This window comes from Rhinoraja longicauda, chromosome 38 (genome assembly GCF_053455715.1).
Source record: "Rhinoraja longicauda isolate Sanriku21f chromosome 38, sRhiLon1.1, whole genome shotgun sequence".
Lineage (NCBI taxonomy): Eukaryota > Metazoa > Chordata > Chondrichthyes > Rajiformes > Arhynchobatidae > Rhinoraja > Rhinoraja longicauda.
The window spans coordinates 9837371-9863934 of record NC_135990.1 but is presented as its reverse complement, the minus strand read 5'-3'; the positions used below and the strand labels follow the sequence as shown (position 1 = coordinate 9863934).

Here is a 26564-nt window from a genome sequence, read left to right as displayed (position 1 = left end):
ATATGTTTCCTTAAGATCCCCTCTCATCTTTCTAAATTCCATTGAATACCAACCCAGTCGATCCATTCTTTCATCGTATGCCAATCCCGCTATCCTGGAAATTAACCTGGTGAACCTACGCTGAACCACCTCAATAGCAATAATGTTCTTCCTCAAATTAGGGGACCAAAATTGCACATAATACTCAAGGTGCAGTCTCATCAGGACCCTGTTCAACTGCAGTAGGACCTCCTTGCTCCTAAACTCAAAACCTCTTGCAATAAAGGCCAACATGCCATTAGCTTTCTTCACTGCCTGCTGTACCTGCATGCTTACTTTCAGTGACTGATGTACAAGCACACCCAGGTCTCGTTGCACCTCCCCTTTTCCTAATCTGACACCATTCAGTTAATAAACCGCCTTCCTGTTCTTGCCACCAAAGTGGATAACCACACATTTATCCACATTATACTGCATCTGCCCACTCACCCAACCTATCCAAGTCGCCCTGCAGCCTCATAGCATCCTCATTGCAGCTCACACTGCCACCCAGCTTTGTGACATCTGCAAATTTGGACATGTCGCATTTAATTCCCTCATCTAAATCGTTAATATATTGTAAATAATTCTGGCCCCAGCACTGAGCCTTGCGGCACCCCACTAGTCACTGCCTACCATTTCTGAAAAGGACCCGTTAATTCTTACTCTTTGCTTCCTTCCTGCCAACCAGTTTTCTATCCATGTCAATACGCTACCCCCAATACCATGTGCTCTAATCTATTCCTAATCCATACAACAAACTTGGAAAATGGCCGTCAAAGCAATGATCTAACCCAATGAACAATGAATTTGCTTGGATAATAATCACTAGTTTACCCAACTACTGCAGATGATCAGACAAGAACCAGGCGGAAGTGGAATTCTGGGCCCTTGAGGGATGGGAGTTATAAATATTTCCTCTTTACTCTGTTCTCCAACCTTGCTGTTTTCCGAGTGCTTTCAGAATACCAAGTTAAATAGCTCCAACTTTGGAGAGAGTCCAAAATTATTTGCTTGCCCAACCACAAAATACATATTAATATCTACGGGTTTATTTAGAGGGTGCTCATTTTATTGAAAGTGGAACTGCAGCTGGTCATAATTTGATTGAGAGAAACTTGGAAACTTAATTTAATATTGACCTAAGTTTTAACAGGTAGGGATACGATCATTTTATTGATTTTGAAAAGTTGAATTCTTTGTTGTACTTCGTGGTCCGGTATCTGTTATACCTTTGTTAGGACTCTGGACTGACCACAAGTACACGTGTTTAAAGGTTAGAAAGCTGGAGCTTAAATCCAGGCTGTTTATTCCACGACCAGAGTGCCCGCAAAGAACACGTCGCTCTCATATATACATATTGCTACACGGGCACACAAAGTAGTCCTTGTGATACACAAAGTAGTCCTTGCAATATCACAACAGAACTGTATAGCTGGTCATAACTTGATTATAAGAAACTTGGAAACTTAATTTAGTATTGACCTAAGTTTTAACAGTTTTAACGATCATTTTATTGATTTTGAAAAGTTGAATTCTAAGTATCCAATTACTTTTCCTGCTGTGATGTTTTCTACTTTACGAGAATCAAACTTTGAATTGTAATGTGATTCTTGGGTAGTTGACTGCTTGTCCCTGGATCATTGTGCAATGACATCTGATCTGGGTACTAATGCAAAGAGCACTGGTCATGTTCCGTTTTCCTCTTTGAGATGTAATTCAAAACTATTAAGGCTATCCAGCTACAGTGTAACAAGTGAATTTGGCATGGTTTTGAGAACCGTACAGCAAGAGGATACAAGCCCTGTGTTATTGACACGGGACATGTACAACCTCAAACTTCGTACCTGTTCCACCTGTGGAAGAATCTAATTCATGCCTAGTTATCTGCAGCAACTTGGAAATCATAAACCCAGCATGGAGCACCTTTCCCACAGAAGTGCTACCTTGCAATTGAATTCCCTTGTGCGGCAATTGTTTTTTCTCACCTGTCGTACAGAACCATCCTTGGCACCAAGAACTTTGCTTTATGCTGAAAGGCCATTTCCCTCTGCAAGAGTTCTAAGTGACTTATTAGTATGAGGGGTGGAAACCTAGAGAAAGTGATGAACATTGTGTGACGTTTTACATTATTTGTACCCACAGCCCTGTTTGTTGTCAGCTGCCTAGCAAAGTTGAATTGTGGCCAATTCTATGGAGTCCCTCTTCCTAACGCACGACTCCACCTCCTTTCCACTTTTGGCCGTCTTCCTCAACATTGTTCATTTCCCTGTCTCTGTCATCACCACATGGCCATGTCCATTTACAGTTCGTGGGACAGTTGATTTGTCCAACTTGCCATGAAAATTGGGACTCAAATTCTTTGGACTTTAAACCTTAATCATGAGAGCATTATTTCACATATTGCTCTTCCCTCGATTCCAACCCTTCTATTTTTGCTTTTCTTAATTTCTGTCCTTTTTTCCTCCACTTCAATGTTCCCACTGCAGTCCCCATCCCTTTCCCCCCCCCCCTCCCCCCCATCTTATTTAAATCCTTCCCAACAGCACGAGCAAATGTCAGAGAAGTACATCGGTTCGGTCTTGCCTGAGAGCATCCTCTTCCACGTGTACCAGCCCCACCTTCCCAAGAAATTGGTGTTGATGTTCCAGAAATCTAAATTCCTCCCACTGGCTTATTAACGATGCATTCATCTGATCAATTCTCCTAATCTTGCACCTTTTATTACATGGCTCAGGAAGTCATCCTAAGATTTCTGTATTGAGGACCTGTTTTTTTAAGAGATACAGCGCAGAAACAGGCCCACCGGGTCCGTGCCGAGCAGCATCCCTGTACATTAACACTATCTTATACCCACTAGGGACAATTTTCACATTTACCAAGCCAATTAACCTACAATCCTGTATGTCTGGAGTGTGGGAGGAAACTGAAGATCTCGGAGAAAACCCACGCAGGTCACGGGGAGAACGTACAAACTCCGTACGGACAGCACCCGTTGTCGGGATCGAACCCGGGTCTCCGGCGCTGCATTCGCTGTAGGGCAGCAACTCTACCGCTGCGCCACCGTTTTTTAATTTCCCCTCATGATTCTTAAATTCATTCTGCAGAACCACATTCTTTCGCTATTTTTTACAATTAAAACACAAAGTACGCGCTATAACGTACCAGGATAAGCACTCAATTAAGACCCATTCCTGGGTCTGATGGGCACCATGACCACTGGATATTCACCAGCCTCTTGGGAAAGTCTTGCAGCTGTTCAAAGATATATTTTACTTACCCTTGGCACAAGAGACGCAACACACTACCTCGGAGTATCATTCTCCCTGACCGCCACTTTCACAGAAGTGCTACCCTTGAATCCCTTGCACTGCACCTCTTTTTTCCCCCCTCCTTTTGTGCAGTAGATCCATGGGTCTGAAGAAGGGTCTCAACTCGAAACGTCACCCCTTCCTTCTCCAGAGATACTGCCTGTCTGGAGAGACAGCTTTTTGTGTCTATCTTCGTGCCAAGACAAGGAATTTCTTTAGCCAGAGGGTGCTGAATCTGCGGAATTCATTGCCACAGATGGACGTGGAGGCCAGGCCATTCTACTCCTATGACTTATGAAGAACTTTGCTCTTGTTGCTATACGCTGAAACCTTGGCAAGAGAGTCCAGTGACCACTGGATTTGGCCACGGGATTCCTGCACAAGCTGCCTTTGCCCATCCAATGTCCTGCCTGTGGAACCAAGACCCTGTGCTATGACCACCTTGCTAAATCTACCATCCACAATAGTTACAGCACACCACCATGCAGCCAGCAAGTGCACACTATCCTAAAGCAACAGCTTGCCAACTTCCTCAAAGACAGTTAAAAACGGATAATAAATTCTGACATTACCCATATCCCAAGAGTAAAAAAAATATTTTGGAAGTTACACCATGGAATGAGATCCTTTGGCCCACTGAATCTACAATGACTGTCGATCACCTGTTGGCACTAGATCTATGTTTTCCCACTTTCTCATCCATTCCCGACACACAAGGGGCAATTTTGGGATATGGGGTTGGGGGGGGGGGGGGGGGGGGGAGAAAGAAGAAAAGGCACGCAGTCACAAAGGATGTGCAAACTCCACACAGACTACACCCAAGCTCGGATTCAATCCTGGCTGCTTGGTGCTGTGAGGCACAGTTCTACCAGCTGTGCCAACGTGCTGCCCTCAGCGGGTCAGGTAAATCCCTGTGAAAGAATAAAGTTTGTTCCGTAATTAATAAAGCCTTGTTATGTCATCGAGTTATCTGACAATGTACAATTGTTTTTGGCGTAGCAGATTGTTAACTTGCCAACATTTACTTAAAAAAAAAAAAAAAGTCATGGCAACTGAACCACTTTCATTGAACTGGCTAATGAATCAAATAGGGTTTTGGTTTCTCCTCTGTCCTAGCTTTTGTGGATTGACTGGTCTCTGCTGCATTATTTATGCAATAATACGTACACTGCATTGTACCTGAAACGTTCAATGATGATGGAATGGAGTTAGGAGTTTTCTTGTGGTGTTCTCGGATTGCAAACCCAATTTAATGATTAAACGCAGGATATGAATGAGTGCCTACTTTGCTTGAATGTTGCAATGGACTGGCTGCACTGATTAATTTCTCCCTGCCTAATGAATCTCTCGGTATCTGGCTCGGAACTTTCAATTTCACTTCGTTTAATTATCCTGATTGATGCACGTGGATAGCTGGGGTGTGTGGAAAGCTAGCCAGCGAGCGAGGACTGAGTATGGACAGGTTAGAAGCTTCTAAATCATTTAGTGTGCCGTCTTTGTTCCAGGTGGACTTGAGTGTTGGAGGAGAGGGCATTGTGGAGATGTTTGAGGGAGGGGAGGGGGAGAAACGCAGCAACAAGTAGGGATGGCGAGAGTATGATTGAATTCTGATTGTAAGTATTGTTTCAGTGAAGCTGTGGCCTCCTGACCTTGCTGGCAACAGAACAAGTGTGTGGAATATTTGAATTTCAATTCCGTTTTCTATCAGGTCAGAATATAAGAGTTCAGGCATCGTGTTATTAACTATACAAGTAGTCGCTGAGACGCTATTTGGAATATCATGTGCAGTTCTGGTTGCCAAGTTGTAGGAAGGACGTGATTAAGCTGGAAAGGGAGCAAACAGATTCACAAGGATGTTACGTGGACTGGAAGGGTTTGACTTTATAAGGAGAAGCCGGATAGAATGGGGCTTTATTCCCCACAGTGCAGGGGCTGAGAGGTGCACAAAATCATGAGGGCCACAGCAAAAGTGATTGATCACTGTCTTTTTTCCCCAGCACAAAGTAGAGTCTTAAACCAAAGGGTAGAGTTTGAGAGGGGAAAGATTTTATAGGAACCTGGGGGGGCAACATTTTTACACAGAGAGCGATGGGCATATGGAACAAGCTGTCAGAGGAAGTGGTCGGAGTGTATAAAATAACATTTACAAGATATTTGGGCAGGTTCATGGACAGGATAGAGGGATATGTGCCAGACAGAGGCAAATGGGGCTAGCTCAGCAGGTGGGCAACTTGGTCAGCACAGGTGAATTGGGCCGAAGGGCCTGCTTCCATACTGTATAGCTCTCTCACTATATTCGGGATGAGCTCAATGGAATCAGAGAGAGGTGTGTGTGGAGAAAGGGAGGGGGGGCATTGAGGCCAATGGTACAGACATCGTAAGCTACTTCCATGTTTAATAATGATGGAATAAACTTGAGGGGCTGAATGGCCTACATGGTTTTCTGATTCCTATCTGTGAAAAAGCTACCAATGTAATATTCCTTGTGACCCACTACAAAATGTCCTTGCTAATCTTTATCTTGGGGCAGTTAGACCTTGCAGGTCCTAATCTGACACCTTGTCAGGAAATCCATTGACATTCAACAAGAACAAAAGGCACTCGGCTGTACAGCAACTCTCAGTTAAATAGAAGGTAGACAAAATGCTGGAGTAACTCAGCGGGTCAGGCAGCATCTCGGGAGAGAAGGAATGGGTGACGTTTCGGGTCGAGACCCCTTCTTCCTAAATGTCACCCATTCCTTCTGCCCTTCCATCACAGTGAGGAGGTGACTGGAGGAGACTCACTGTGATGGATGTTTCTTTTGTTTGGTGTTGGTTATAATTGTATGTGTTATTGCATTTTTATTGGTCTTATTGTTGAACTGCGGGTAATTTTTCATTTCACTGCACGTTTATCTGTATGTGACAAATAAATTGACTATTGACTATTGAGTTACTCCAGCATTTTGTGTCTACCTTCGATTTAAACCAGCATCTGCAGTTTTTTTTCCTACTCCTTCCCAGTTAAATAGCCTGGAAATCCACTCTTGTAAACTTCAACATCTACCCTAACGTGGATGCAGCACGTAGTGAGATAAAAGGTAAAACAATCAAACTTTTAAATCTTGATCAGAATAATTATAAATAAGTAATTTCACCCCCCCCCAGCATGTTTGCGGAAATCTGACCTACTATCTGTGGTCGATGGAAACTTGGACAAAGGAAGCTGTGGACTGCGGTCAGAGTCAAAGCCGCAGTGCGACACTGAGAGGGGTTCATGCCAATGAAGTTCACAGATCCTGCTGAAAGTTACCAGGTAATGCTATAAGACCTCGATGAATTCTCCCATTGTCTATCTCTATGTTTCTTACTGAGCTTCTGATTATTTTGTCGAAGTGTATAAAATCACGAGAGGAATAGACGCACGGAATCTCTTGCCCAGAGTTGGGGAATCGAGAAGCAGAGGACATAGGTTTAAGTTGATATAAGAAAATAACTGCAGATGCTGGTACAAATCGATTTATTCACAAAATGCTGGAGTAACTCAGCAGGTCAGGCAGCATCTCGGGAGGGAAGGAATGGGTGACGTTTCGGGTCGAGACCCTTCTTCAGACTGATGTCGGGGGGGTGGGACAAAGGAAGGATATAGGTGGAGACAGGAAGATAGAGGGAGATCTGGGAAGGAGGAGGGGAAGAGAGGGACAGAGGAGCTATCTGAAGTTGGAGAAGTCGACGTTCATACCACCGGGCCGCAAACTGCCCAGGCGAAATATGAGGTGCTGCTCCTCCAATTTCCGGCGGGCCTCTCTATGGCACTGGAGGAGGCCCATGACAGAGAGGTCAGACTGGGAATGGGAGGGGGAGTTAAAGTGCTGGGCCACCGGGAGATCAGTTGCGTTAATGTGGACCGAGCGCAGGTGTGGGAAAGATTTAATAGGAATCTGAGTGGTAACCTTTTCACACAGAGGGTGGTGGGTGTATGGAACGAGCTGCCAGAGGAGGTAGTTGAGGCTGGGACTATCCCAACATTTAAGAAACAGTTAGACAGGTACATGGATAGGACAGGTTTAGATGGATGTGGGCCAAATGCAGGCAGGTGGGACTAACGTAGATGGGGCAAGTTGATCAGCATGGGCAAGTTGGGAAGGGCCTGTTTCCACACTGTATGACTACGTCTCTAACATTATTAAGAGATGGGGAATGAGCAAAGTGTTTGCTGAATGAAAAGTAGGTGATTTAAAGCTGTGCACAGTAATGTCAGTAATAAACACATGAATGAGCTTGCTGCTAACTTCGAACCGTGTGACTGATGGCAGGCACTGCAATTTCAATCCAAAACTGCCTTTGCAGCCTCTGTTAGAGCCTTGTTTTTACATCATTTATTGCGCTCGACAGCTTTAAAAAAAAATTCAGTGCAGTTTTCAAGAATGTTTTTGAAAACTTGGTTCTCCACTAGGGTTTTCGAAAGAGAGTGCAGAAGAGATTCACCAGAATGTTACCTGGGGTTGTGGGCTTGAGTTTTGGGGGGAGGATGATATTGGAGCCTTGCCCTTGTCAATCTTGTGTCCACACTCGGGTTCATATCATATCATATCATATATATACAGCCAGAAACAGGCCTTTTCGGCCCTCCAAGTCCGTGCCGCCCAGCGATCCCCGCACATTAACACTATCCTACACCCACTAGGGACAATTTTTACATTTACCCAGCCAATTAACCTACATACCTGTACGTCTTTGGAGTGTGGGAGGAAACCGAAGATCTCGGAGAAAACCCACGCAGGTCACGGGGAGAACGTACAAACCCCTTACAGTGCAGCACCCGTAGTCAGGATCGAACCTGAGTCTCCGGCGCTGCATTCGCTGTAAAGCAGCAACTCTACCGCTGCGCCACCGTGCCGCCCTTGAGTTGCAGGAGCAGAAATTAGGCCATTCAGCCTATCTGAGTCTACCATGCCATTCGATCTATCTTTCCCTCTAAAGTAAAGAGTCATTTCCCGGATGTCTGAATGTCTATAATTCTCCTTCCCCCTGCCCCATTGTCTTAGTTTAGTTTAGTTTAGAGACACAGGACATAAACATGCCCTTCTGCCCACCGAGTCTACACCAACCAGCAAATTCTTGCTCACAAGCACTATCCTGCACTCTAGAAGGTATTTATTTCACAAAATGCTGGAGTAACTCAGCAGGTCAGGCAGCATCTCAGGAGAGAAGGAATGGGTGACGTTTCGGGTCGAGACCCTCCTTCATCCCCCATCCATGTGGAGAGATGCCTTGTGGTGTTCATCAACCCCATTCGCCCGCCTTCTCCCCTTAACACCCTTATGCATCAAGAACATTTCAATCTCCACCTTTATCCATTGACTGAAGAAGGGTCTCGACCCGAAACGTCACCCATCCCTTCTCTCCTGAGATGCTGCCTGACCTGCTGAGTTACTCCAGCATTTTGTGAAATAAATACCTTCGATTTGTTATTTTCTTACACATCCTACACTCTAGGGACAATTTATGATTTTTACCGAACCCAATTAACCTACAAACCTGTACGTCTTTGAAATGTGGGAGGAAACCAGAGCCCCCGGAGAAAACCCACGCAGGTCACGGGGAGAACGTACAAACTCCATACAGACAGCACCCGTAGTCGGGATTGAACCTGGGTCTCAGGCGAGGTAAGGCCGCAACTCTACCACTGCGCCACCGTGCCACCACTGTCGATGTTAGAACCAAGGTGTGTAGATCGACCCCTCCTGCCGTTCACCTGCATCTTGGTATCCCCCATCCATGTGGAGAGATGCCTTGTGGTGTTCATCAAACTAATGTCACAGTGGCTCAGCTGCAGCGACCCGATTCAGATCCCGATCTCCCGTGCTGTCTGTGTGGAGTTTGCGGGCTTTCTCCCTGTGACTTTGCCTGCCTTCTCCCCTTGACACCCTTACGCATCAAGAACCTTTCAATCTCCACCTTTATCCATTGACTTGGCCTCCACAGCCTTCTGTGGCAATGAATTCCGCAAATTCACCACTTTCTGACTAAAGAAATTCCTCCTCGTCTCAAGGTACGTCCTTTTATTCTTTAGATTTTTAGATTTAGATTTAGAGATACAGCGCGGAAACAGGCCCTTCGGCCCACCGGGTCCGCGCCGCCCAGCGATCCCCGCACATTAACACTATCCTACACCCACTGGGGACAATTTTTACATTTACCCAGTCAATTAACCTACATACCTGCACGTCTTTGGAGTGTGGGAGGAAACCGAAGATCTCGAAGAAAACCCACGCAGGTCACGGAGAGAACGTACAAACTCCGTACAGACGGCGCCCGTAGTCAGGATCGAACCTGAGTCTCCGGCGCTGCATTTGCTGTAAGGCAGCAACTCTACCGCTGCGCCACCGTGCCGCCCGGCTCTGGCCTCTGGTTCGAGACTCTCCCACTAGTGGAAACACCCTGTCCACATCCACTCTATCGCAGGCACCTCACCCATCAATAATTTCCTCCGTGTCGCCAAGGCACAACATTCATGTAGTGCTAAAGAGAGAACGTCACGTGCAGTGGGGAATTTGGAGCTGAGGACCTGGCTTGTTGAACAGGCTTAAGTTATTCCATTTATAGATGACCAAGAGGCTGAAAATTGGAGAAGCGCAGAGAATGGAGGGCAGAAGGGGTTATGGAGGGACTCTGTACTAGGGTCGGGGTGAGAGATGTAATGGAGTGAGAGCACCCCAAATCATTCCTAATTCCATTGATATTAAATGTGGGGGCTGGTCTGCATTGCATCGGTGGGCAACTTTGAAGAGTATGTCATATCATATCATATCATATATATACAGCCGGAAACAGGCCTTTTCGGCCCTCCAAGTCCGTGCCGCCCAGTGATCCCCGTACATTAACACTATCCTACACCCACTAGGGACAATGTCGAAATGTAAATTGAATGAATAATGCGCAGATTTGGCCGTTGAAGTGAGATCTTAAAGGGAACGTTTGTGATGGAGAAAGAGTGTGCTCATGTTCACAATGTCTCCGAATATGGTCTCCATTTATTGAATTTTTAGAAAAGTAAATGGGTTTGGCACAGGACTAAAATAAAAAATTTAAATTAAAAGTTGAAACTTGAGTTAGGGGTTGGATGTACAACTGTGGTTATTGTCTCCCGGATCTACTCCCTTTAATTTTTATAGTTATATCTTTTTTTTTTAATCCTCTTATTCTCTCTTCCCAATAGTTTATAGTTTTTTTAATTTTTACTTTCTCTCTTTAAAAATTTAAAAATTGAAGCTATGTATGAACTCTGTAACGAATGTGTCTTTTATTTCTATTTGTACATATGCTTTTCAAAAATAAAAATATAAAAACAATGTCTCCGATTGTACCTCTGACAGGATCACGACAGGTGGTCGCAGGAGTGCGGGTCGTGCGTGTGCAGAGAGGACACGTTTCCCCGAGACCTGAAGGCTGCCATCTCCCAGAGGCAAGGGCTTCCGTTGCTCAGAGGCGATGGGGCTTCCCTTGCGGCTTGTGCTGAGCCTCATTCTGCTGACCACCCCCCATGGTGCCGCTGGTAAGAGAAACTTCACCCGTCCTTGTCCTCCAGAGACGCTGCCTGGCCCACTGAGTTACTCCAACCACATGTGGATCCAGAGATGCACTCAAAGTGCTGGAATAACTCAGCGGGTCAGGTAGCTCTTTGTCAAATTCAGACTGGCAAGTGAGATAAGGTGGAGACTCAGGTTCGATCCTGACTACGGGTGCTGCACTGTAAGGAGTTTGTACGTTCTCCCCGTGACCTGCGTGGGTTTTCTCCGAGATCTTCGGTTTCCTCCCACACTCCAAAGACGTACAGGTATGTAGGTTAATTGGCTGGGTAAATGTAAAAATTGTCCCTAGTGGGTGTAGGATAGTGTTAATGTGCGGGGATCGCTGGGCGGCACGGAATTGGAGGGCCGAAAGGGCCTGTTTCCGGCTGTATATATATGATATGATATGATATGATATGATAAACATGCACCGAAACAGGACAACAATGTCCACGATAAGGATAGACCTGGCCATTCACTTTGATATGAATCCTGAATGTTGATCCTTGATTTTCCAGGTAATGGGATTAACCAATATGTGGAACTGCTGAAAGATGTTGCACGCTTGTTGGGTGAAGGAGGTGCTGATCAAATCCCGGCCCATGCAAGATCAGCTCCCAAAGATTCCAAAAGGATTCAATCTCTGATCTCCAGTTTAATGGGAGGACTCAGAACGTTCGGTACTCTACCTCAACAGAACGTGGCCTCTTTCCTGACCAAAACTGCACTGGACAGCAAACACTTCTCTGCATTTCTCTACAACATCTCCCTGTATTTGCAAAGCACCAATCCCCAGGATCCCGCTGCTGAAAGCTTCACTTTGAACTCTGTGGATTCCGAAGAGGTGGAGAATGTATCTCCGCCCAGAGCCACTCTAGACCTGAGGGACCTCTTTGTTTCTTTAAGGGCCAGCAGAGACCTGGACAGTCTTGTTGAGCTTCTGCAGAGTATCATGGATTTGTTAACCGACCACCAGCTGCTCGGTTGGATTTTCCAAAAGGAGAACTGGGAGGTGCTGGTTGAGTTGATTGAAACTTTCTCCCAGGATTTATTCAGTGGGACGTTTGCACAGGCGAAAGCCAGTATTCAGGAGCTGCTGTGTTCCCTAACTGGACACAGCGATTGTAGCATTAACGTGGATTGGCTAGAACATCTAGGCCAGTTGCTCGATTGGAAAAACTGGAAAACAGTGGTCAACTTGCAGCCCAACGGCCCACCTCCCAGAAATGAGAGATTCCGACCTTGGATTGATCTTCAAGAGTCTGGGAGCGACGGAGATGGGGCGGGGAACGTGAACGCTGTGCAGAGTCTGCTGCGGATTCTTTCAAGGCCCAGTAGCAGGAGAGGAGGCTCGGAAGGTACCGCCACAGCGAACCGGTCCCGAACCACCTGGGGCGAGGACGCCATGTGGAGCGGGCTGCAGGAGCTGAGGCAGAGCATCTTGCACAAGGTGGGGACCTCGGTCTACACCAACTTCAAGAGGAAGGTATCACGGATGACGGGCTCTCTGGTGAACAAGGCATCCTCTGTTATTGGAATTCCTCGATCCGATCAAAATGGGAAATGTTCTGCAGGCAAGTAGGAATTACAATCGAGAAGGTTCATCCATAACTGGAGCCATCTCCGATTGTCCTGTGTACAGTTTCCTAGTGAAACCATGTTCTAACATCTACAATAAAGCTCACGCTCTTTTTAAAGACCCTCGAGTCATTGATAGAAGTACTCAAAGTGCAGGTGTAGTTCAGCATGTCATGCAGCGCCTGTGGGGGATGTAGACAGGTGATGCTTCAGGTCAGGACCCTTCTTCAACCCTCCATGTCCTCCACAGATGCTGCCTGACCCAAAGAGACACTCCAGCACTTTGGTGTTTTTAAAAATAATTAGTAAATCAGCATTGTAAATCACTACTTTAAATCCAAATTGTAAAAATATTGTAAATCAGTAAATGGTACTTCATTGTTGCATGCACCTACGTACAGTGAAATTCTTTTTTTGCATGCAGTTCAGTAATAATCTTGCTATACATTAGGCACAGTTATATTTAAGTCCAAGAGTACAAGGTGGAAGATTACATTGAGCCATCGGGGTTGCCAACTGTCCGGTATTAGCCGGGACATCCCGTATTTTGGGTTAAATTGGTTTGTTCCGTACGGGACCGCCCTTGTCCCGTATTAGGCTCGGGGGGCAGTGTAGGCCCGGAGGCCCAGGCGCCGCCTAACGGAGGTTGCGTAGCAACCCGCCTCCCGGCCCAGGCGGCCGCCATTGGTGGAGCGGGAGCACGTGGCCGCTGGCTGGCAGGGCCGTCTTTACAGCATTATGGGCCCCGGGCAAAGCAGTGTACTGGGGCCCCTACGACAACTCTCCTCCTCCCACCCTCCCTGTCGCCCCCACCGTTACTCTTCCCCCACCCCCCTTTCCCTACCAGCCCCCCCTGCCGTGCCGGCGAAAAGCACTTAGCGATGGACTTAGGGTGCTACATTGTTGCGAAAAGCACTTACAGATCACTGTGAGAAGCACTTAGGGATGGAAAAGCAAAGCACTTGGGGAGCTAATTGTTGCGAAACAGATCGCTGTGAGAAGCACTTAGGGATGGAAAATGTTGCAAAAAAAACACGTGGGGACCGAAAATGTTGCGATAAAAGCACTTATTGAACCTACATTTTTAAAGTAGTATTTATTTATTGCAAGTCACTTAACATACACAGATCAACATGGGGGCCCTATGCTCGTGGGGCCCCAGGCAAGTGCCCATCAGGCCCATGCGTTAAGACGGCCCTGCTGGCTGGGTGAGGTCACGTGGGGTGCGGGGCGGTGACTTCACATTGTCCCTTATTTGGGAGTGAGATAGTTGGCAACCCCTACCAGTACATGAGTCGCCATTTTACCGGAACTATTTTATAACTTTCAAGTTCAGAATTGTTAATAATATCAGTCTGCAGTTCTCTAATATCACTTTTCTTTCCACCCATCACGTCTCATTTCTGGTATCCATCGGGTAAACCTTGACTCTCTAGTCCCACGGTTGGACTTCCTTGCTCTTGTATCTGCTTCCAGTATTCCATTTACAGCCTAACTAATGAATGTTTAAAATCTCATAAATCCTGGAGTCGGTCATCTTATAATTTAAACGTTTCTTCTCTCTTGCAGGGAATTTAAGGCAACTCCTTTTATGGTAAGTTGATTTCCAGGTGTTTATTACAATTAGCCTTATTTTCCATAAATAATCCTTCCATCAAAATGTCGCGTCTCAATGTCTCAATATCTGAAGGATTCTGTCTATTAAATCAAACTCAAAGTAGCAACAGAGTGGCAACAATGAACGATCTCCAGTTGATCATATCATATCATATCATATATATACAGCCGGAAACAGGCCTTTTCGGCCCTCCAAGTCCGTGTCGCCCAGCGATCCCCGTACATTAACACTATCCTACACCCACTAGGGACAATTTTTAAAAAACATTTACCCAGCCAATTAACCTACATACCTGTACGTCTTTGGAGTGTGGGAGGAAACCGAAGATCTCGGAGAAAACCCACGCAGGTCACGGGGAGAACGTACAAACTCCTTACAGTGCAGCACCCATAGTCAGGATCGAACCTGAGTCTCCGGCGCTGCATTCGCTGTAAAGCAGCAACTCTACCGCTGCGCTACCGTGCCGCCCTTTGAGTAAAGAGTAATATCCTGGATGTCTGCATGTCAAGTCAAGTCAATTTTATTTGTATAGCACATTTAAAAACAACCCACGTTGACCAAAGTGCTGTACATCAGTTCAGGTACTAAGAAACGAACATACAATGGCCCACAAACATAACAGCACATACATAAACAGTTCACAGCGCCCCCTCAGAGGGCCTCAAACTCTAGGGAGTAGAAATAGGTTTTGAGCCTGGACTTAAAGGAGTCGATGGAGGGGGCAGTTCTGATGGGGAGAGGGATGCTGTTCCACAGTCTAGGAGCTGCAACCGCAAAAGCGCGGTTACCCCTGAGCTTAAGCCTAGACCGCGGGATAGTCAGTAGCCCCAAGTCGGCCAACCTGAGGGACCTGAAGATAGAGAGGTGGGTTAGAAGATTTTTGATATCGGGGGGGGGGGGGGGGGGGCAAGCCCATTTAGGGCTTTGTATGTGAATAGGAGGAGCTTGAAGTTGATTGTGTGCTGTATTGGGAGCCAGTGGAGAGAGGCCAGAATTGGGGTGATGTGGTCCCTTTTACGGGTACCCGTCAGGAGTCTCGCTGCGGCGTTTTGGACCAATTGCAGGCGGGACAGGGAAGATTGGCTGATTGAATGTCTATAATTCTCCTTCCCCCTGCTCCACTGTCTTAGTTTAGTTTAGTTTAGAGATACAGCACAGAAACATGTCCTTCTGCCCACCGAGTCTGCACCAACCAGTGAATTCTTGCTCACAAACACTATCTGACACTCTAGGGACAACTTATAACTTTTACTGAACCCAATCAACCTACAAACCTGTACGTCTTTGAAATGTGGGAGGAAATCAGAGCACCCGGAGAAAACCCACGCAGGTCACGGGGAGAACGTACAAACTCCATACAGACAGCGCCCGTAGTCAGGATTGAACCTGGGTCTCTGGCGCTGCAAGGCAGCAACTCTACCGCTGCGCCACCGTGCCACCACTGTCGATGATAGAACCAAGGTGTGTAGATCGACCCCTCCTGTCGTTCACCTGCATCTTGCTATCCCCATCCACAAGGAGAGATGCCTTGTGGTGTTCATCAAACTAATGTCACAGTGGCTCAGCTGCAGCGACCCGATTCAGATCCCGATCTCCCGTGCTGTCTGTGTGGAGTTTGCGGGCTTTCTCCCTGTGACTTTGTGTGTTTCCTCCCACATTGGGCGGTCACGGTGGCGCAGCGGTAGAGTTGCTGCCTTACAGCGAATGCAGCGCCGGAGACCCGGGTTCGATCCCGACTACGGGTGCTGTCTGTGCGGAGTTTGTACGTTCTCCCCGTGACCTGCGTGGGTTTTCTCCGAGACCTTCGGTTTCCTCCCACACTCCAAAGACGTAGGTTAATTGGCTGGGTAAATGTAAAAATTGTCCCTATTGGGTGTAGGATAGTGTTAATGTGCGGGGATCGCTGGTCGGCGCGGACCCGATGGGCCGAAGGGCCTGTTTCCGCGCTGTATCACTAAACTAAATCCCAAAGACGTGAAGATCGGTGGATTAATCGGTGTAATGTGTGGGTGGGGAGTAGAATCTGGGGAAGTTGACGGGAATGCGGGGAGAATAAAATGGGATGTGTAAATGAGTATGGTGGTGGGGATAGATTTGGTGGGCTGAAGGGCCTGTGACTTTGCTTTATAACGGTAGTAACTTTCTGACCACTGAGGGCTGGCAAAGCCCTGCCCCTATATCCCCCATGTCCCTCATAAGTGATAGGAGACTGATTAGGCCATTTGGCCCATCAAGTCTACTCCGCCATTCAATCGCGGCCGATCTATATTTCCCTCTTGCCTTCTCCCCATAACCCCTGACACACACCAGTACTAATCAAGAATCTATCTATCTCTGCTTTAAAAAATATCCATTGACTTGGCGTCCACAGCCTTCTGTAGCAATGAGTTCCACAGATTCACCACCCTTCATTCGTTATTGCTGTCACCCCACCTACACCTAGACTAGGGGTTGCCAACTTTCTCACTCCCAAATAAGGGACAATGTGATGTCACCGCCCTGCGCCCCACGTGACCTCACCCAGCCAGCGGCCACGTGCTCCCGCTCCACCAATGGTGGCCGCCCGGGGCGGGAGACGGGTTGCTATGCAACCTCTGTTAGGCGGCGCCTGGGCCTCCGGGCCTACACTGCCCGGGCCTACACTGTCCGGGCCTACACTGCATTTTGTCTACCTTCTATTTAACTGAGAGTTGCTGCACAGTCGAGTGCCCTTTGTTCTTGTTGAATGTCAATGAGTTTCCTGCCAAGGTGTCAGATTAGGACCTGCAAGGTCTAACTGCCCCAAGACAACGATTAACAAGGACATTTTGTAGTGGGTCACAAGGAATGTTACATTGGTAGCTTTTTCACAGATAGGAATCAGAAAACCATTCAGCCCCTCAAGTTTATTCCATCATTAAACATGGAAGTAGCTTACGATGTCTGTACCATTGGCCTCAAGGCCCCCCACCCCACCACCTACTCCCCGACATCAGTCTGAAACATAGAAACATAGAAAATAGGTGCAGGAGTAGGCCATTCGGCCCTTCGAGCCTGTACGCACCGCCATTCAATATGATCATGGCTGATCATCCAACTCAGTATCCCGTACCTGCCTTCTCTCCATACCCCCTGATCCCTTTAGCCACAAGGGCCACATCTAACTCCCTCTTAAATATAGCCAATGAACTGGCCTCAACTACCTTCTGTGGCAGAGAATTCCACAGATTCACCACTCTCTGTGTGAAAAAAAACGTTCTCATCTCGGTCCTAAAAGACTTCCCCCTTATCCTTAAACTGTGACCCCTTGTTCTGGACTTCCCCAACATCGGGAACAATCTTCCTGCATCTAGCCTGTCCAACCCCTTAAGAATTTTGTAAGTTTCTATAAGATCCCCCCTCAATCTTCCAAATTCCAGCGAGTAAAAAGCCGAGTCTGTCCACTGAAGAAGGGTCTCGACCCGAAACGTCACCCATTGCATCTCTCCTGAGATGCTGCCTGACCCGCTGAGTAACTCCAGCATTGTTGTGGAATAAACACCTTGGATTTGTAGCAGCATCTGCAGTTATTTTGTTATACACCCCTGGGTAAGCCGGTGTTTCTCACCCCCTCTCCCCTTGTTGCTTCTCCCGTGTGCAGGGGTGTGATGAACAACGTCTCCTGGGACGCCCCCCGCCTGGGGTTCGGCCCCTCGGAGAGACCTCTCCTCTCCTGTCGGAGGGAGGACGGGTCCTTGGCTCCACCGAGGGAGGGGCGCCGGGCGTCCTGGGCACCCGAGGAGTTGGCGGCAGGTGAGGTCCAGGTCCAGGAGGAGGAGGACGGGTCGCCCAGCGTGGAGGATGTCTGCAACGACTCTGCGCCCGGCCTGCCCGGGGTGTCCAACTTCACCGTCTACCTGTACTGCAACCTGTCCAACCGCAGCGACGGCCCTGGCCGGCCCCCCCCCGACCTGCACTCCGCCTGCACCCACGCTGCCTGGTACCTGTCGGCGGCCCACGAGGACATGTACTGGGCACAGGTGTGCATGCGCTTCTACCCGGCCCAGTTTGCGTCCAAGGCCTGCGGCCCTGGGTCCCGGGAGTGGCTGCTCCCTCTCTGCTCGGGGCTGCAAACCATCTCCCCCAACCCCGGCTCCTCAGCCGCCCCTTGCACCGAGCTGCCGGTCCACCACCTTGACTACCCCCGGCATTGCCTCCCCTCGGCTCTCCGGCCCATCTGCTCCAACCAGACCCTGCTGGCCCGGCACAGCTTAGTGGTTGACCTCTGCCGGGGTGGGGCAGGGGCGGCGGGGGGTCCCATGGGCACGGAAGCCCTCCACCAGCTCTGCTCCCGGCTGGACCTCATGGACGTCAACAGGACCTGGCTCGACCACCTGTGTGGCGCTGGCCGGCGAGAGGGTCAGGGTGGGCTTGTGGCCGGAGACTGCGAGCGCCTGCTGGAGATGTGGACCTCTCTGGGCAACGCCGACCAGTGCATCTCCTGGTACGTCCAGCGACTCTGCTCCAACTCCTCCACCGAGGAGGGCGCCTGGCTGGCGGTCCTGTGTGCGTGGCTGCCTCCTGCCCTGGAGAGTTTGCCCCCCCGCGGCTGCCCCCGCCTGTTGGACATGTCCAACGGTCATCTACAACGCTGCATCCTCGGCAACCTCACGGGCCAGCTCCTCGGTCTGTGCACTGAGAGGTCGTGGTCTTGGGCTGCACCTTTCTGCAGCCAGCTTCGTCAGGCCAGCAGAGCGATGGGGGTGGACGTGCCCCCACATGGGCTGGGACCCCTTGGGTGCAACTACACCTCCTGGTCCCTGGACATGTTCCTGGATGGAGAGCTGTTGGAGAGCTGCAGAGATCAGGACGCCCAGGGCTTGAAGGAGACAGTTTGCCCAAACGCCACCCTGTACCATTGGTTCTCACGGCATCACCCATGGGCTGTGGGCGACTGCCCGCCCCTCGAGTGTCTCGCCAGCCGTCTGCTGGACCTGATCCCTGCGCCACCGACCGTCGACACCGGCCAACTGTGCGCAGACCCGGCGGGGTTCCTGAAGGACCTCCTGGACCAGTTCAGCCGCTGCGACGACCAAGACTCGGGCTGGATCTCCGGCGCCAACTACATTGTCCAGGTCTTCCACCACCTCCTGGGGCCCCCCGCCTCCTGGAGCCACGCCGAGCAGGAGGTCCGAGCCACCCTGAGCGAAGCTCTCCTCCTCTCCAGCCTGCTGGACAACTCTTCCTCCTGGAACACCTCCAACACCAACACGACCGTCAGCATCCTGCAGACCGTGGAGACCTTCCTGAGGGAGGAGAACAACTCGGCTCTCAAGAAGGACCTTCTCAATTGCTTCAGTGTAAGCATTGGTAGAGTAATGGTGTCGAGGTAGTGACCCCCATCTCCGTTTAATCTCCCCTTCAAGTTCAACCGGTGCGACCACTATGTTGAAAGACTGGAGCGACTAGGCTTGTATACACTGGAATTTAGAAGGATGAGAGGAGATCTTACCGAAACGTATAAGATTATTAAGGGGTTGGACACGTTAGAGGCAGGAAACATGTTCCCAATGTTGGGGGAGTCCAGAACAAGGGGCCACAGTTTAAGAATAAGGGGTCGGCCATTAAGAACTGAGATGAGGAAAAACTTTTTCAGTCAGAGAGTTGTGAATCTGTGGAATTCTCTGCCTCAGAAGGCAGTGGGGGCCAATTCTCTGAATGCATTCAAGAGAGAGCTAGATAGAGCTCTTAAGGATAGTCAGGGGGTATGGGGAGAAGGCAGGAACGGGGTACTGATTGAGAATGATCAGCCATGATCACATTGAATGGCGGTGCTGGCTCGAAGGGCCGAATGGCCTCCTCCTGCACCGATTGTCTATTGTCAACCACTGTGCTTTAAGTCCAATGATTATTTTGGTTTATTGTTGTCAGGGACACAGAAAATGGCAAAGAGATCTTGTGGTAGAAAGGGTTTCAATATATTGGAGGAAGTTGGTATACGGTGTGGGGGAGGGGTAGAGGGTAGAGCCGCTACCTCACAGCACCAGAGACCCGGGTTCAATCCCGACCTCAAGGCGCTCACTGCGTGTGGAGTCTGCACGTCCTCCCTGGGACCACGTGGGTTTGCACCGGGTGCTCCGGTTTCCTCCCACATCCCAAAGACGTGCGGGGTTGCCGGTCTATTGGCCTCTGTATATCGCCCCCTAGTGTGTAGGGAGTGGATGAGAAAGTGGGATAACATTGAACTAATGTGAACGAGCGATCGATGGTCAATGTGGACTCGGTGGGCCGAAGGGCCTGTTTCCATACTATCTCCAAATTCCCGGAATGGCGGGACTGTCGTATGTTGAAAGACTGGAGCGACTAGGCTTGTATACACTGGAATTTAGAAGGATGAGAGGAGATCTTACCGAAACGTATAAGATTATTAAGGGGTTGGACACTTTAGAGGCAGGAAACATGTTCCCAATGTTGGGGGAGTCCAGAACCAGGGGCCACACAGTTTAAGAATAAGGGGTAGGCCATTTAGAACGGAGATGAGGAAAAACTTTTTCAGTCAGAGAGTTGTGAATCTGTGGAATTCTCTGCCTCAGAAGGCAGTGGAGGCCAATTCTCTGAATACATTCAAGAGAGAGCTGGATAGAGCTCTTAAGGATAGCGGAGTCAGGGGGTATGGGGAGAAGGCAGGAACGGGGTTCTGATTGAGAATGTTCAGCCATGATCACATTGAATGGCGGTGCGTACAGGCTCGAAGGGCCGAATGGCCTCCTCCTGCACCTATTGTCTATTGTCTAAATTAATATCAGACTAATTCTCTGAAGTTGAGGCCCTTTATTAATATTTCTGTGCTCTTGCCTTTGTAGGTAAATTGGAATTGTCTGCCATATATATCTTGCGTGTCTACAGCGCTTTTTTAAATTACCTCTTGCATCTAGCAACAGTTTCTTGAAGTGTAGTCACTTGCAGTAAGGGAAATGTCACGCCAATTAGCACCCAGCAAGATGCCACGAATCGTGATCAGCATCTGCAGTTTTTCTTTCCTACAGTAGAACCAGAATGTTGGTTGATGGTGGTTGATGGTTGGCGTGGACTCCCTGGGCTGAAGTGCCTGTTTCCACACTGTGACACCCCCCTTTGTAAGCGGAAGGTATCACAAAATGCTGGAGTAACTCAGCAGGTCAGGCAGCATCTCAGGAGAGAAGGAATGGGCGACGTTTCGGGTCGAGACTGCCTTCTCTCCTGAGATGCTGCCTGACCGGCTGAGTTACTCCACATTTCGTGAATAAACACCTTCGATTTGTACCGGAATCTGCAGTTATTTTCTCGCACTATGTCTACCATGTTTCTCTCAGAAGCACCGAAATAACCTCGCCTGCTTTGTCTCCTCAGCCAGTGATCTGGGATCTCCTACAGAATCAGCACGATTCTCCAGTTCTACGAGTTATTTTTCAGGTACTGGGGTAATATATTTCTTAAAGAAAAATATCTCGTTCAGATCTCGGGAAGTCTCGAAGTGCTTTAGGACTCTGAATAAAGTTGCAACGTGGGACAAATCCCGGAAAGCCTTCACGTTTATCAGCCTGTTTGTTGATCCCGTTCCCACCATTAAAGTGGCATCGTGCCTCATTGCAACATCCAGGTATCGACCTCACTTTTAATGGGATAGGCACAAAGTGCTGGAGTACTTCAGCCTGAAGAAGGGTCTCGACCCGAAACGTCACCCATTCCTTCTCCCCTGAGATGCTGCCTGACCCGCTGAGTTACTCCAGCATTTTGTGAATGAATACCTTCGATTTGTGCCAGCACCTGCAGTTATTTTCTTATACTAAGTGCTGGAGTAACTCAGCGAGTCGGGCAGCATCGCTGGAGAAAAAAGGATGGGTGACGTTTCAAGTTGGGACCCTTTAGTTAAGTTTAGTTTTAGAGGTACCGCACTGACTAGCAATCCCTGCACATTAACACTATCCTACATACACTACGGACAATTTACCTTTATACCAAAGTCAATTAACCTACAAACCTGCACGTCTTTGGAGCGTTTGAGGAAACCAAAGATCTCAGAGAAAACCCAGGCGGGTCACGGGGAGAACGTACAAACTCCGTACAGACAGCACCCGTAGTCGGGATCGAACCCGGGTCTCTGGCGCTGTGAGGCAGCAACTCTACCGCTGTACCGTCTGAGACCCTTCTTCAGACTCTGTGGTATGTACTATACTAGCATCCGCCGTTCCTTTCTAAACATGAACATTTTCTAATGGGATTTGAGCAGGGGAAACCCACCGAGCCTCAGTTTCAGAAGGGAGGCAAATACACAGGCCCTCGGATGTAGGAACATAAAACCGCACAACCGTTCAGCCCCCAATGTTCTGCCAAACACGATGGCAAGTACCGCCTGCACGTGATCCTTATCCCTCCGTTCCCGCAGACCATCCACAAGAACAGGGCCTTCACTCACGATGAATGATGTCAATACCATCTTTTATCCAGAAGCAATGAACTGCAGTTGTCGGTTTACAGGAAAAAGGACACAGAGTGCTGGAGTAACGCAGCGTGTCCGGCAACATCTCTGGAGAACAGGAACAGGCGACGTTTCGGGTCGCCATCCTTCTCAACCTAAAATGGACAATAGACAATAGGTGCAGGAGGAGGCCATTCGGCCCTTCGAGCCTGTACGCACCGCCATTCAATGTGATCATGGCTGATCATTCTCAATCAGTACCCCGTTCCTGCCTTCTCCCCATACCCCCTGACTCCGCTATCCTTAAGAGCTCTATCTAGCTCTCTCTTGAATGCATTCAGAGACTTAGCCTCCACTGCCTTCTGAGGCAGAGAATTCCACAGATTCACAACTCTCTGACTGAAAAAGGTTTTTCCTCATCTCAGTTCTAAATGGCCGACCCCTTATTCTTAAACTGTGTGGCCCCTGGTTCTGGACTCCCCCAACATCAAGAATTTTATATGTTTCTATAAGATGCTTGGGGCAAGTTCTTTTTTATACACAGAGCTGTGGATGAGTGGAAACGCTGGTGGGAGCAGATACATTAGTGGGACTTAAGCGGCTTTTTAGATAGGGACATGGATACGCATGGAATAGAGGGATATGGATTACTTGTTGGTAGATATGAGAAACACACAAAGTGATGGAATAGTCTGAAGAAGGGTCTCGACCCGAAACGTCACCCATTCCTTCTCTCCCGAGATGCTGCCTGACCCGCTGAGTTACTCCAGCATTTTGTGAATAAATACCTTCCATTTGTACCAGCATCTGCAGTAATTTTCTTACACTTAGAATAACTCAACAGGTCAGGCGGCATCTCTGGAGATCATGGATAGGTGACGTTTTAGAAGGATATAATTTAGAAGGATGAGAGGAGATCTTATCGAAACGTATAAGATTAATAAGGGGTTGGACACGTTAGAGGCAGGAAACATGTTTTTTCACCCAGACAGTTGTGAATCTGTGGAATTCTCTGCCACAGAAGGCAGTGGAGGTCAATTCACTGGATGCTTTCAAGAGAGAGCTAGATTTAGCTCTTAGAGCTAACAGAATCAAGGGATATGGGGAGAAGGCAGGGATGGGGTACTGATTTTGGATGATCAGCCGTGATCATATTGAATGGTGGTGAGAGCTCGAAGGGCCGAATTCTCTATGCACCTATTCTCTATGTTTCTCTCTCCTTTAAACTTTGCCCCTCTCACCTTGAAGTAGTGCCCTTTGACATTTCCATACTGGGGACTGTCTACCTTATAAATGCCCCTCATAATTTTAGATACTTCTATCAGGTATCGCCTCTACCATGGGCGTTCCAGCAATAACCACCCAGGTTTGCCTTAACTCACCTTGTTGCCAGTCCCCTCTAACCCGGGCAGCGATAGCAACATAGAAAATAGGTGCAGGAGTAGGCCATTCGGCCCTTCGAGCCTGTACGCACCGCCATTCAATATGATCATGGCTGATCATCTAACTCAGTATCCCGTACCTGCCTTCTCTCCATACCCCCTGATCCCTTTAGCCACAGGGGCCACATCTAACTCCCTCTTAACTATAACCAATGAACTGGCCTCAACTACCTTCTGTGGCAGAGAATTCCACAGATTCACCACTCTCTGTGTGGAAAAAAAAACCGTTCTCATCTCGGTCCTAAAAGACTTCCCCACTTATCCTTAAACTGTGACCCCCTTGTTCTGGATCCGGAGCGTGCGTGTGGGAACCGCGGCGTTTGGCTGCAGTGGCGAACGAGGGTGGACTCTCTCCGGGTTGTTCTTGTTCCCAGGAGTACCTGCTGATGCCCCAGGAGAATTTCCGGAAGCTGCTGATGTCGGCAGAAAGCGAGGCCGTGAAGAGGCTGTTGTCACACATGCACAGGAACTGGTGGCAACTTCAGGTGGGCATTGATCAGGTGTGTAACGGTGACCTGAGAGAGAGGTGGGGGGGGGGACGGGGGACGGGGGACGGGGCAGTGTTATCAGTTCCTGTTGATGGTCGCAAAATGCTGGAGTAACTCAGCGGGACAGGCAGCATCTCCGGGGTAAAGGAACCGGTGACGTTTTGGGTCGAGACTCTCAGTCTCCCACATTCCTTCTCTCCTGAGATGCTGCCTGACCCGCTGAGTTACTCCAGCATTTTGTGTCTACCTTCCATTTTAAACCAGCGTCTGCAGTCACTTCCTGCACCTATTTAGAGTTTACAGATACAGGGTGGCAAACAGGCCCTTCGGCCCTTCGGCCCCTGCTGACCAGCGACCACTAACCCTACACAAACTAGGAACAATTCTACAATTTACCTACAAACCTGCGCGTCATTAGAGTTAGGGAGGGAACTCGAGCATAGAAACATAGAAACATAGAAACATAGGTGCAGAAGGAGGCCATTCGACCCTTCGAGCCTGCACCGCCATTCAATATGATCATGGCTGATCATCCAACTCAGTAACCTGTACCTGCCTTCTCTCCATACCCCCTGATCCCTTTAGCCACAAGGGCCACATCTAACTCCCTCTTAAATATAGCCAATGAACTGGCCTCAACTACCTTCTGTGGCAGAGAATTCCACAGATTCACCACTCTCTGTGTGAAACAAAACGTTCTCATCTCGGTCCTAAAAGACTTCCCCCTTATCCTTAAACTGTGACCCCTTGTTCTGGACTTCCCCAACATCGGGAACAATCTTCCTGCATCTAGCCTGTCCAAGCCCTTAAGAATTTTGTAAGTTTCTATAAGATCCCCCCTCAATCTTCTAAATTCCAGCGAGTATAAGCCGAGTCTATCCAATCTTTCTTCATATGAAAGTCCTGCCATCCCAGGGATCAATCTGGTGAACCTTCTCTGTACTCCCTCTACGGCAAGAATGTCTTTCCTCAGATTAGGAGACCAAAACTGTACACAATACTCCAGGCGCGGTCTCACCAATGCCCTGTACAACTGCAGCAGAACCTCCCTGCTCCTATACTCAAATCCCCTCGCTGTGAATGCCAACATACCATTCGCTTTCTTCACTGCCTGCTGCACCTGCATGCCTACTTTCACCCGGAGAAAACCCACGCGGTCACAGGGAGAACGAACAAACTCCGTACAGACAGCGCCCGTAGTCAGGATCGAACCGGGGTCTCTGGTGCTGTGAGGCAGCGACTCTACCACTTTCCCAATGAGCATGTATTTCAAAAACACGGAAATTAAACCTATACTTGACTAAGCTGTCAGCAGTAAATTAGAGCGCATTATTCAAAGAATGTGAGTGGGTGAGTTGTGCTTTGGTTTTCGAGGAGCAAGGGCTTTATTTTATACAAACACAAGTCGTGGACGTGTAAAGCGCAAAAAGTCTTTATATTTATTTGTGAGAAAATAACTGCAGGCGCTGGTACAAATCGAAGGTATTTATTCACCAAATGCTGGAGTAACTCAGCAGGTCAGGCAGCATCTCAGGGGAGAAGGAATGGGTGACGTTTCGGGTCGAGACCCTTCTTCAGACTGATGTCAGGGGGGGCGGGACAAAGGAAGGATATAGGTGGAGACAGGAAGATAGAGGGAGAACTGGGAAGGGGGAGGGGAAGAGAGGGACAGAGGAACTATCTAAAGTTGGAGAAGTCAATGTTCATACCGCTGGGCTGCAAGCTGCCCAAGCGAAATATGAGGTGCTGTTCCTCCAATTTGCGGTGGGCCTCACTATGGCACTGGAGGAGGCCCAGGACAGAATGGTCAGACTGGGAGTGGGAGGGGTAGTCGAAGTGCTCAGCCACCGGGAGATCAGGTTGGTTAAGGCGGACCGAGCGCAGGTGTTGAGCGAAGCGATCGCCGAACCTGCGTTTGGTTTTGCCGATGTAAGGAAGTTGACATCTGGAGCAGCGGATGCAATAGATGAGGTTGGAGGAGGTGCAGGTGAACCTCTGTCTCACCTGGAAAGACTGTTTGTGTCCTTGGATGGAGTTGAGGGGGGAGGTAAAGGGACAGGTGTTGCATCTCGTGCGGTTGCAAGGGGAAAGTGCCCGGGGATGGGGTGGTTTGGGTAGGAAGGGACGAGTGGACCAGG

The 26564-nt window shown here is 48.7% G+C and overlaps 1 protein-coding gene across 1 annotated transcript in view; it reads left to right on the top strand.

Moving 5' to 3' along the window:
- The first annotated feature begins 4739 nt into the window (after positions 1-4739).
- The window catches only part of LOC144610871 (stereocilin-like), a 75895-nt gene continuing 54070 nt past the window's right edge, over positions 4740-26564 (top strand). Inside the window, exons 1-8 of the mRNA XM_078429840.1 lie at positions 4740-4791; positions 6479-6626; positions 10690-10868; positions 11403-12458; positions 14032-14056; positions 17700-19398; positions 21428-21490; positions 24313-24464. Of these exons, the coding sequence (XP_078285966.1) occupies positions 10805-10868; positions 11403-12458; positions 14032-14056; positions 17700-19398; positions 21428-21490; positions 24313-24464 (3059 nt within the window). The 5' untranslated portion in view covers positions 4740-4791; positions 6479-6626; positions 10690-10804. The remainder of the gene's footprint in view (positions 4792-6478; positions 6627-10689; positions 10869-11402; positions 12459-14031; positions 14057-17699; positions 19399-21427; positions 21491-24312; positions 24465-26564) is intronic.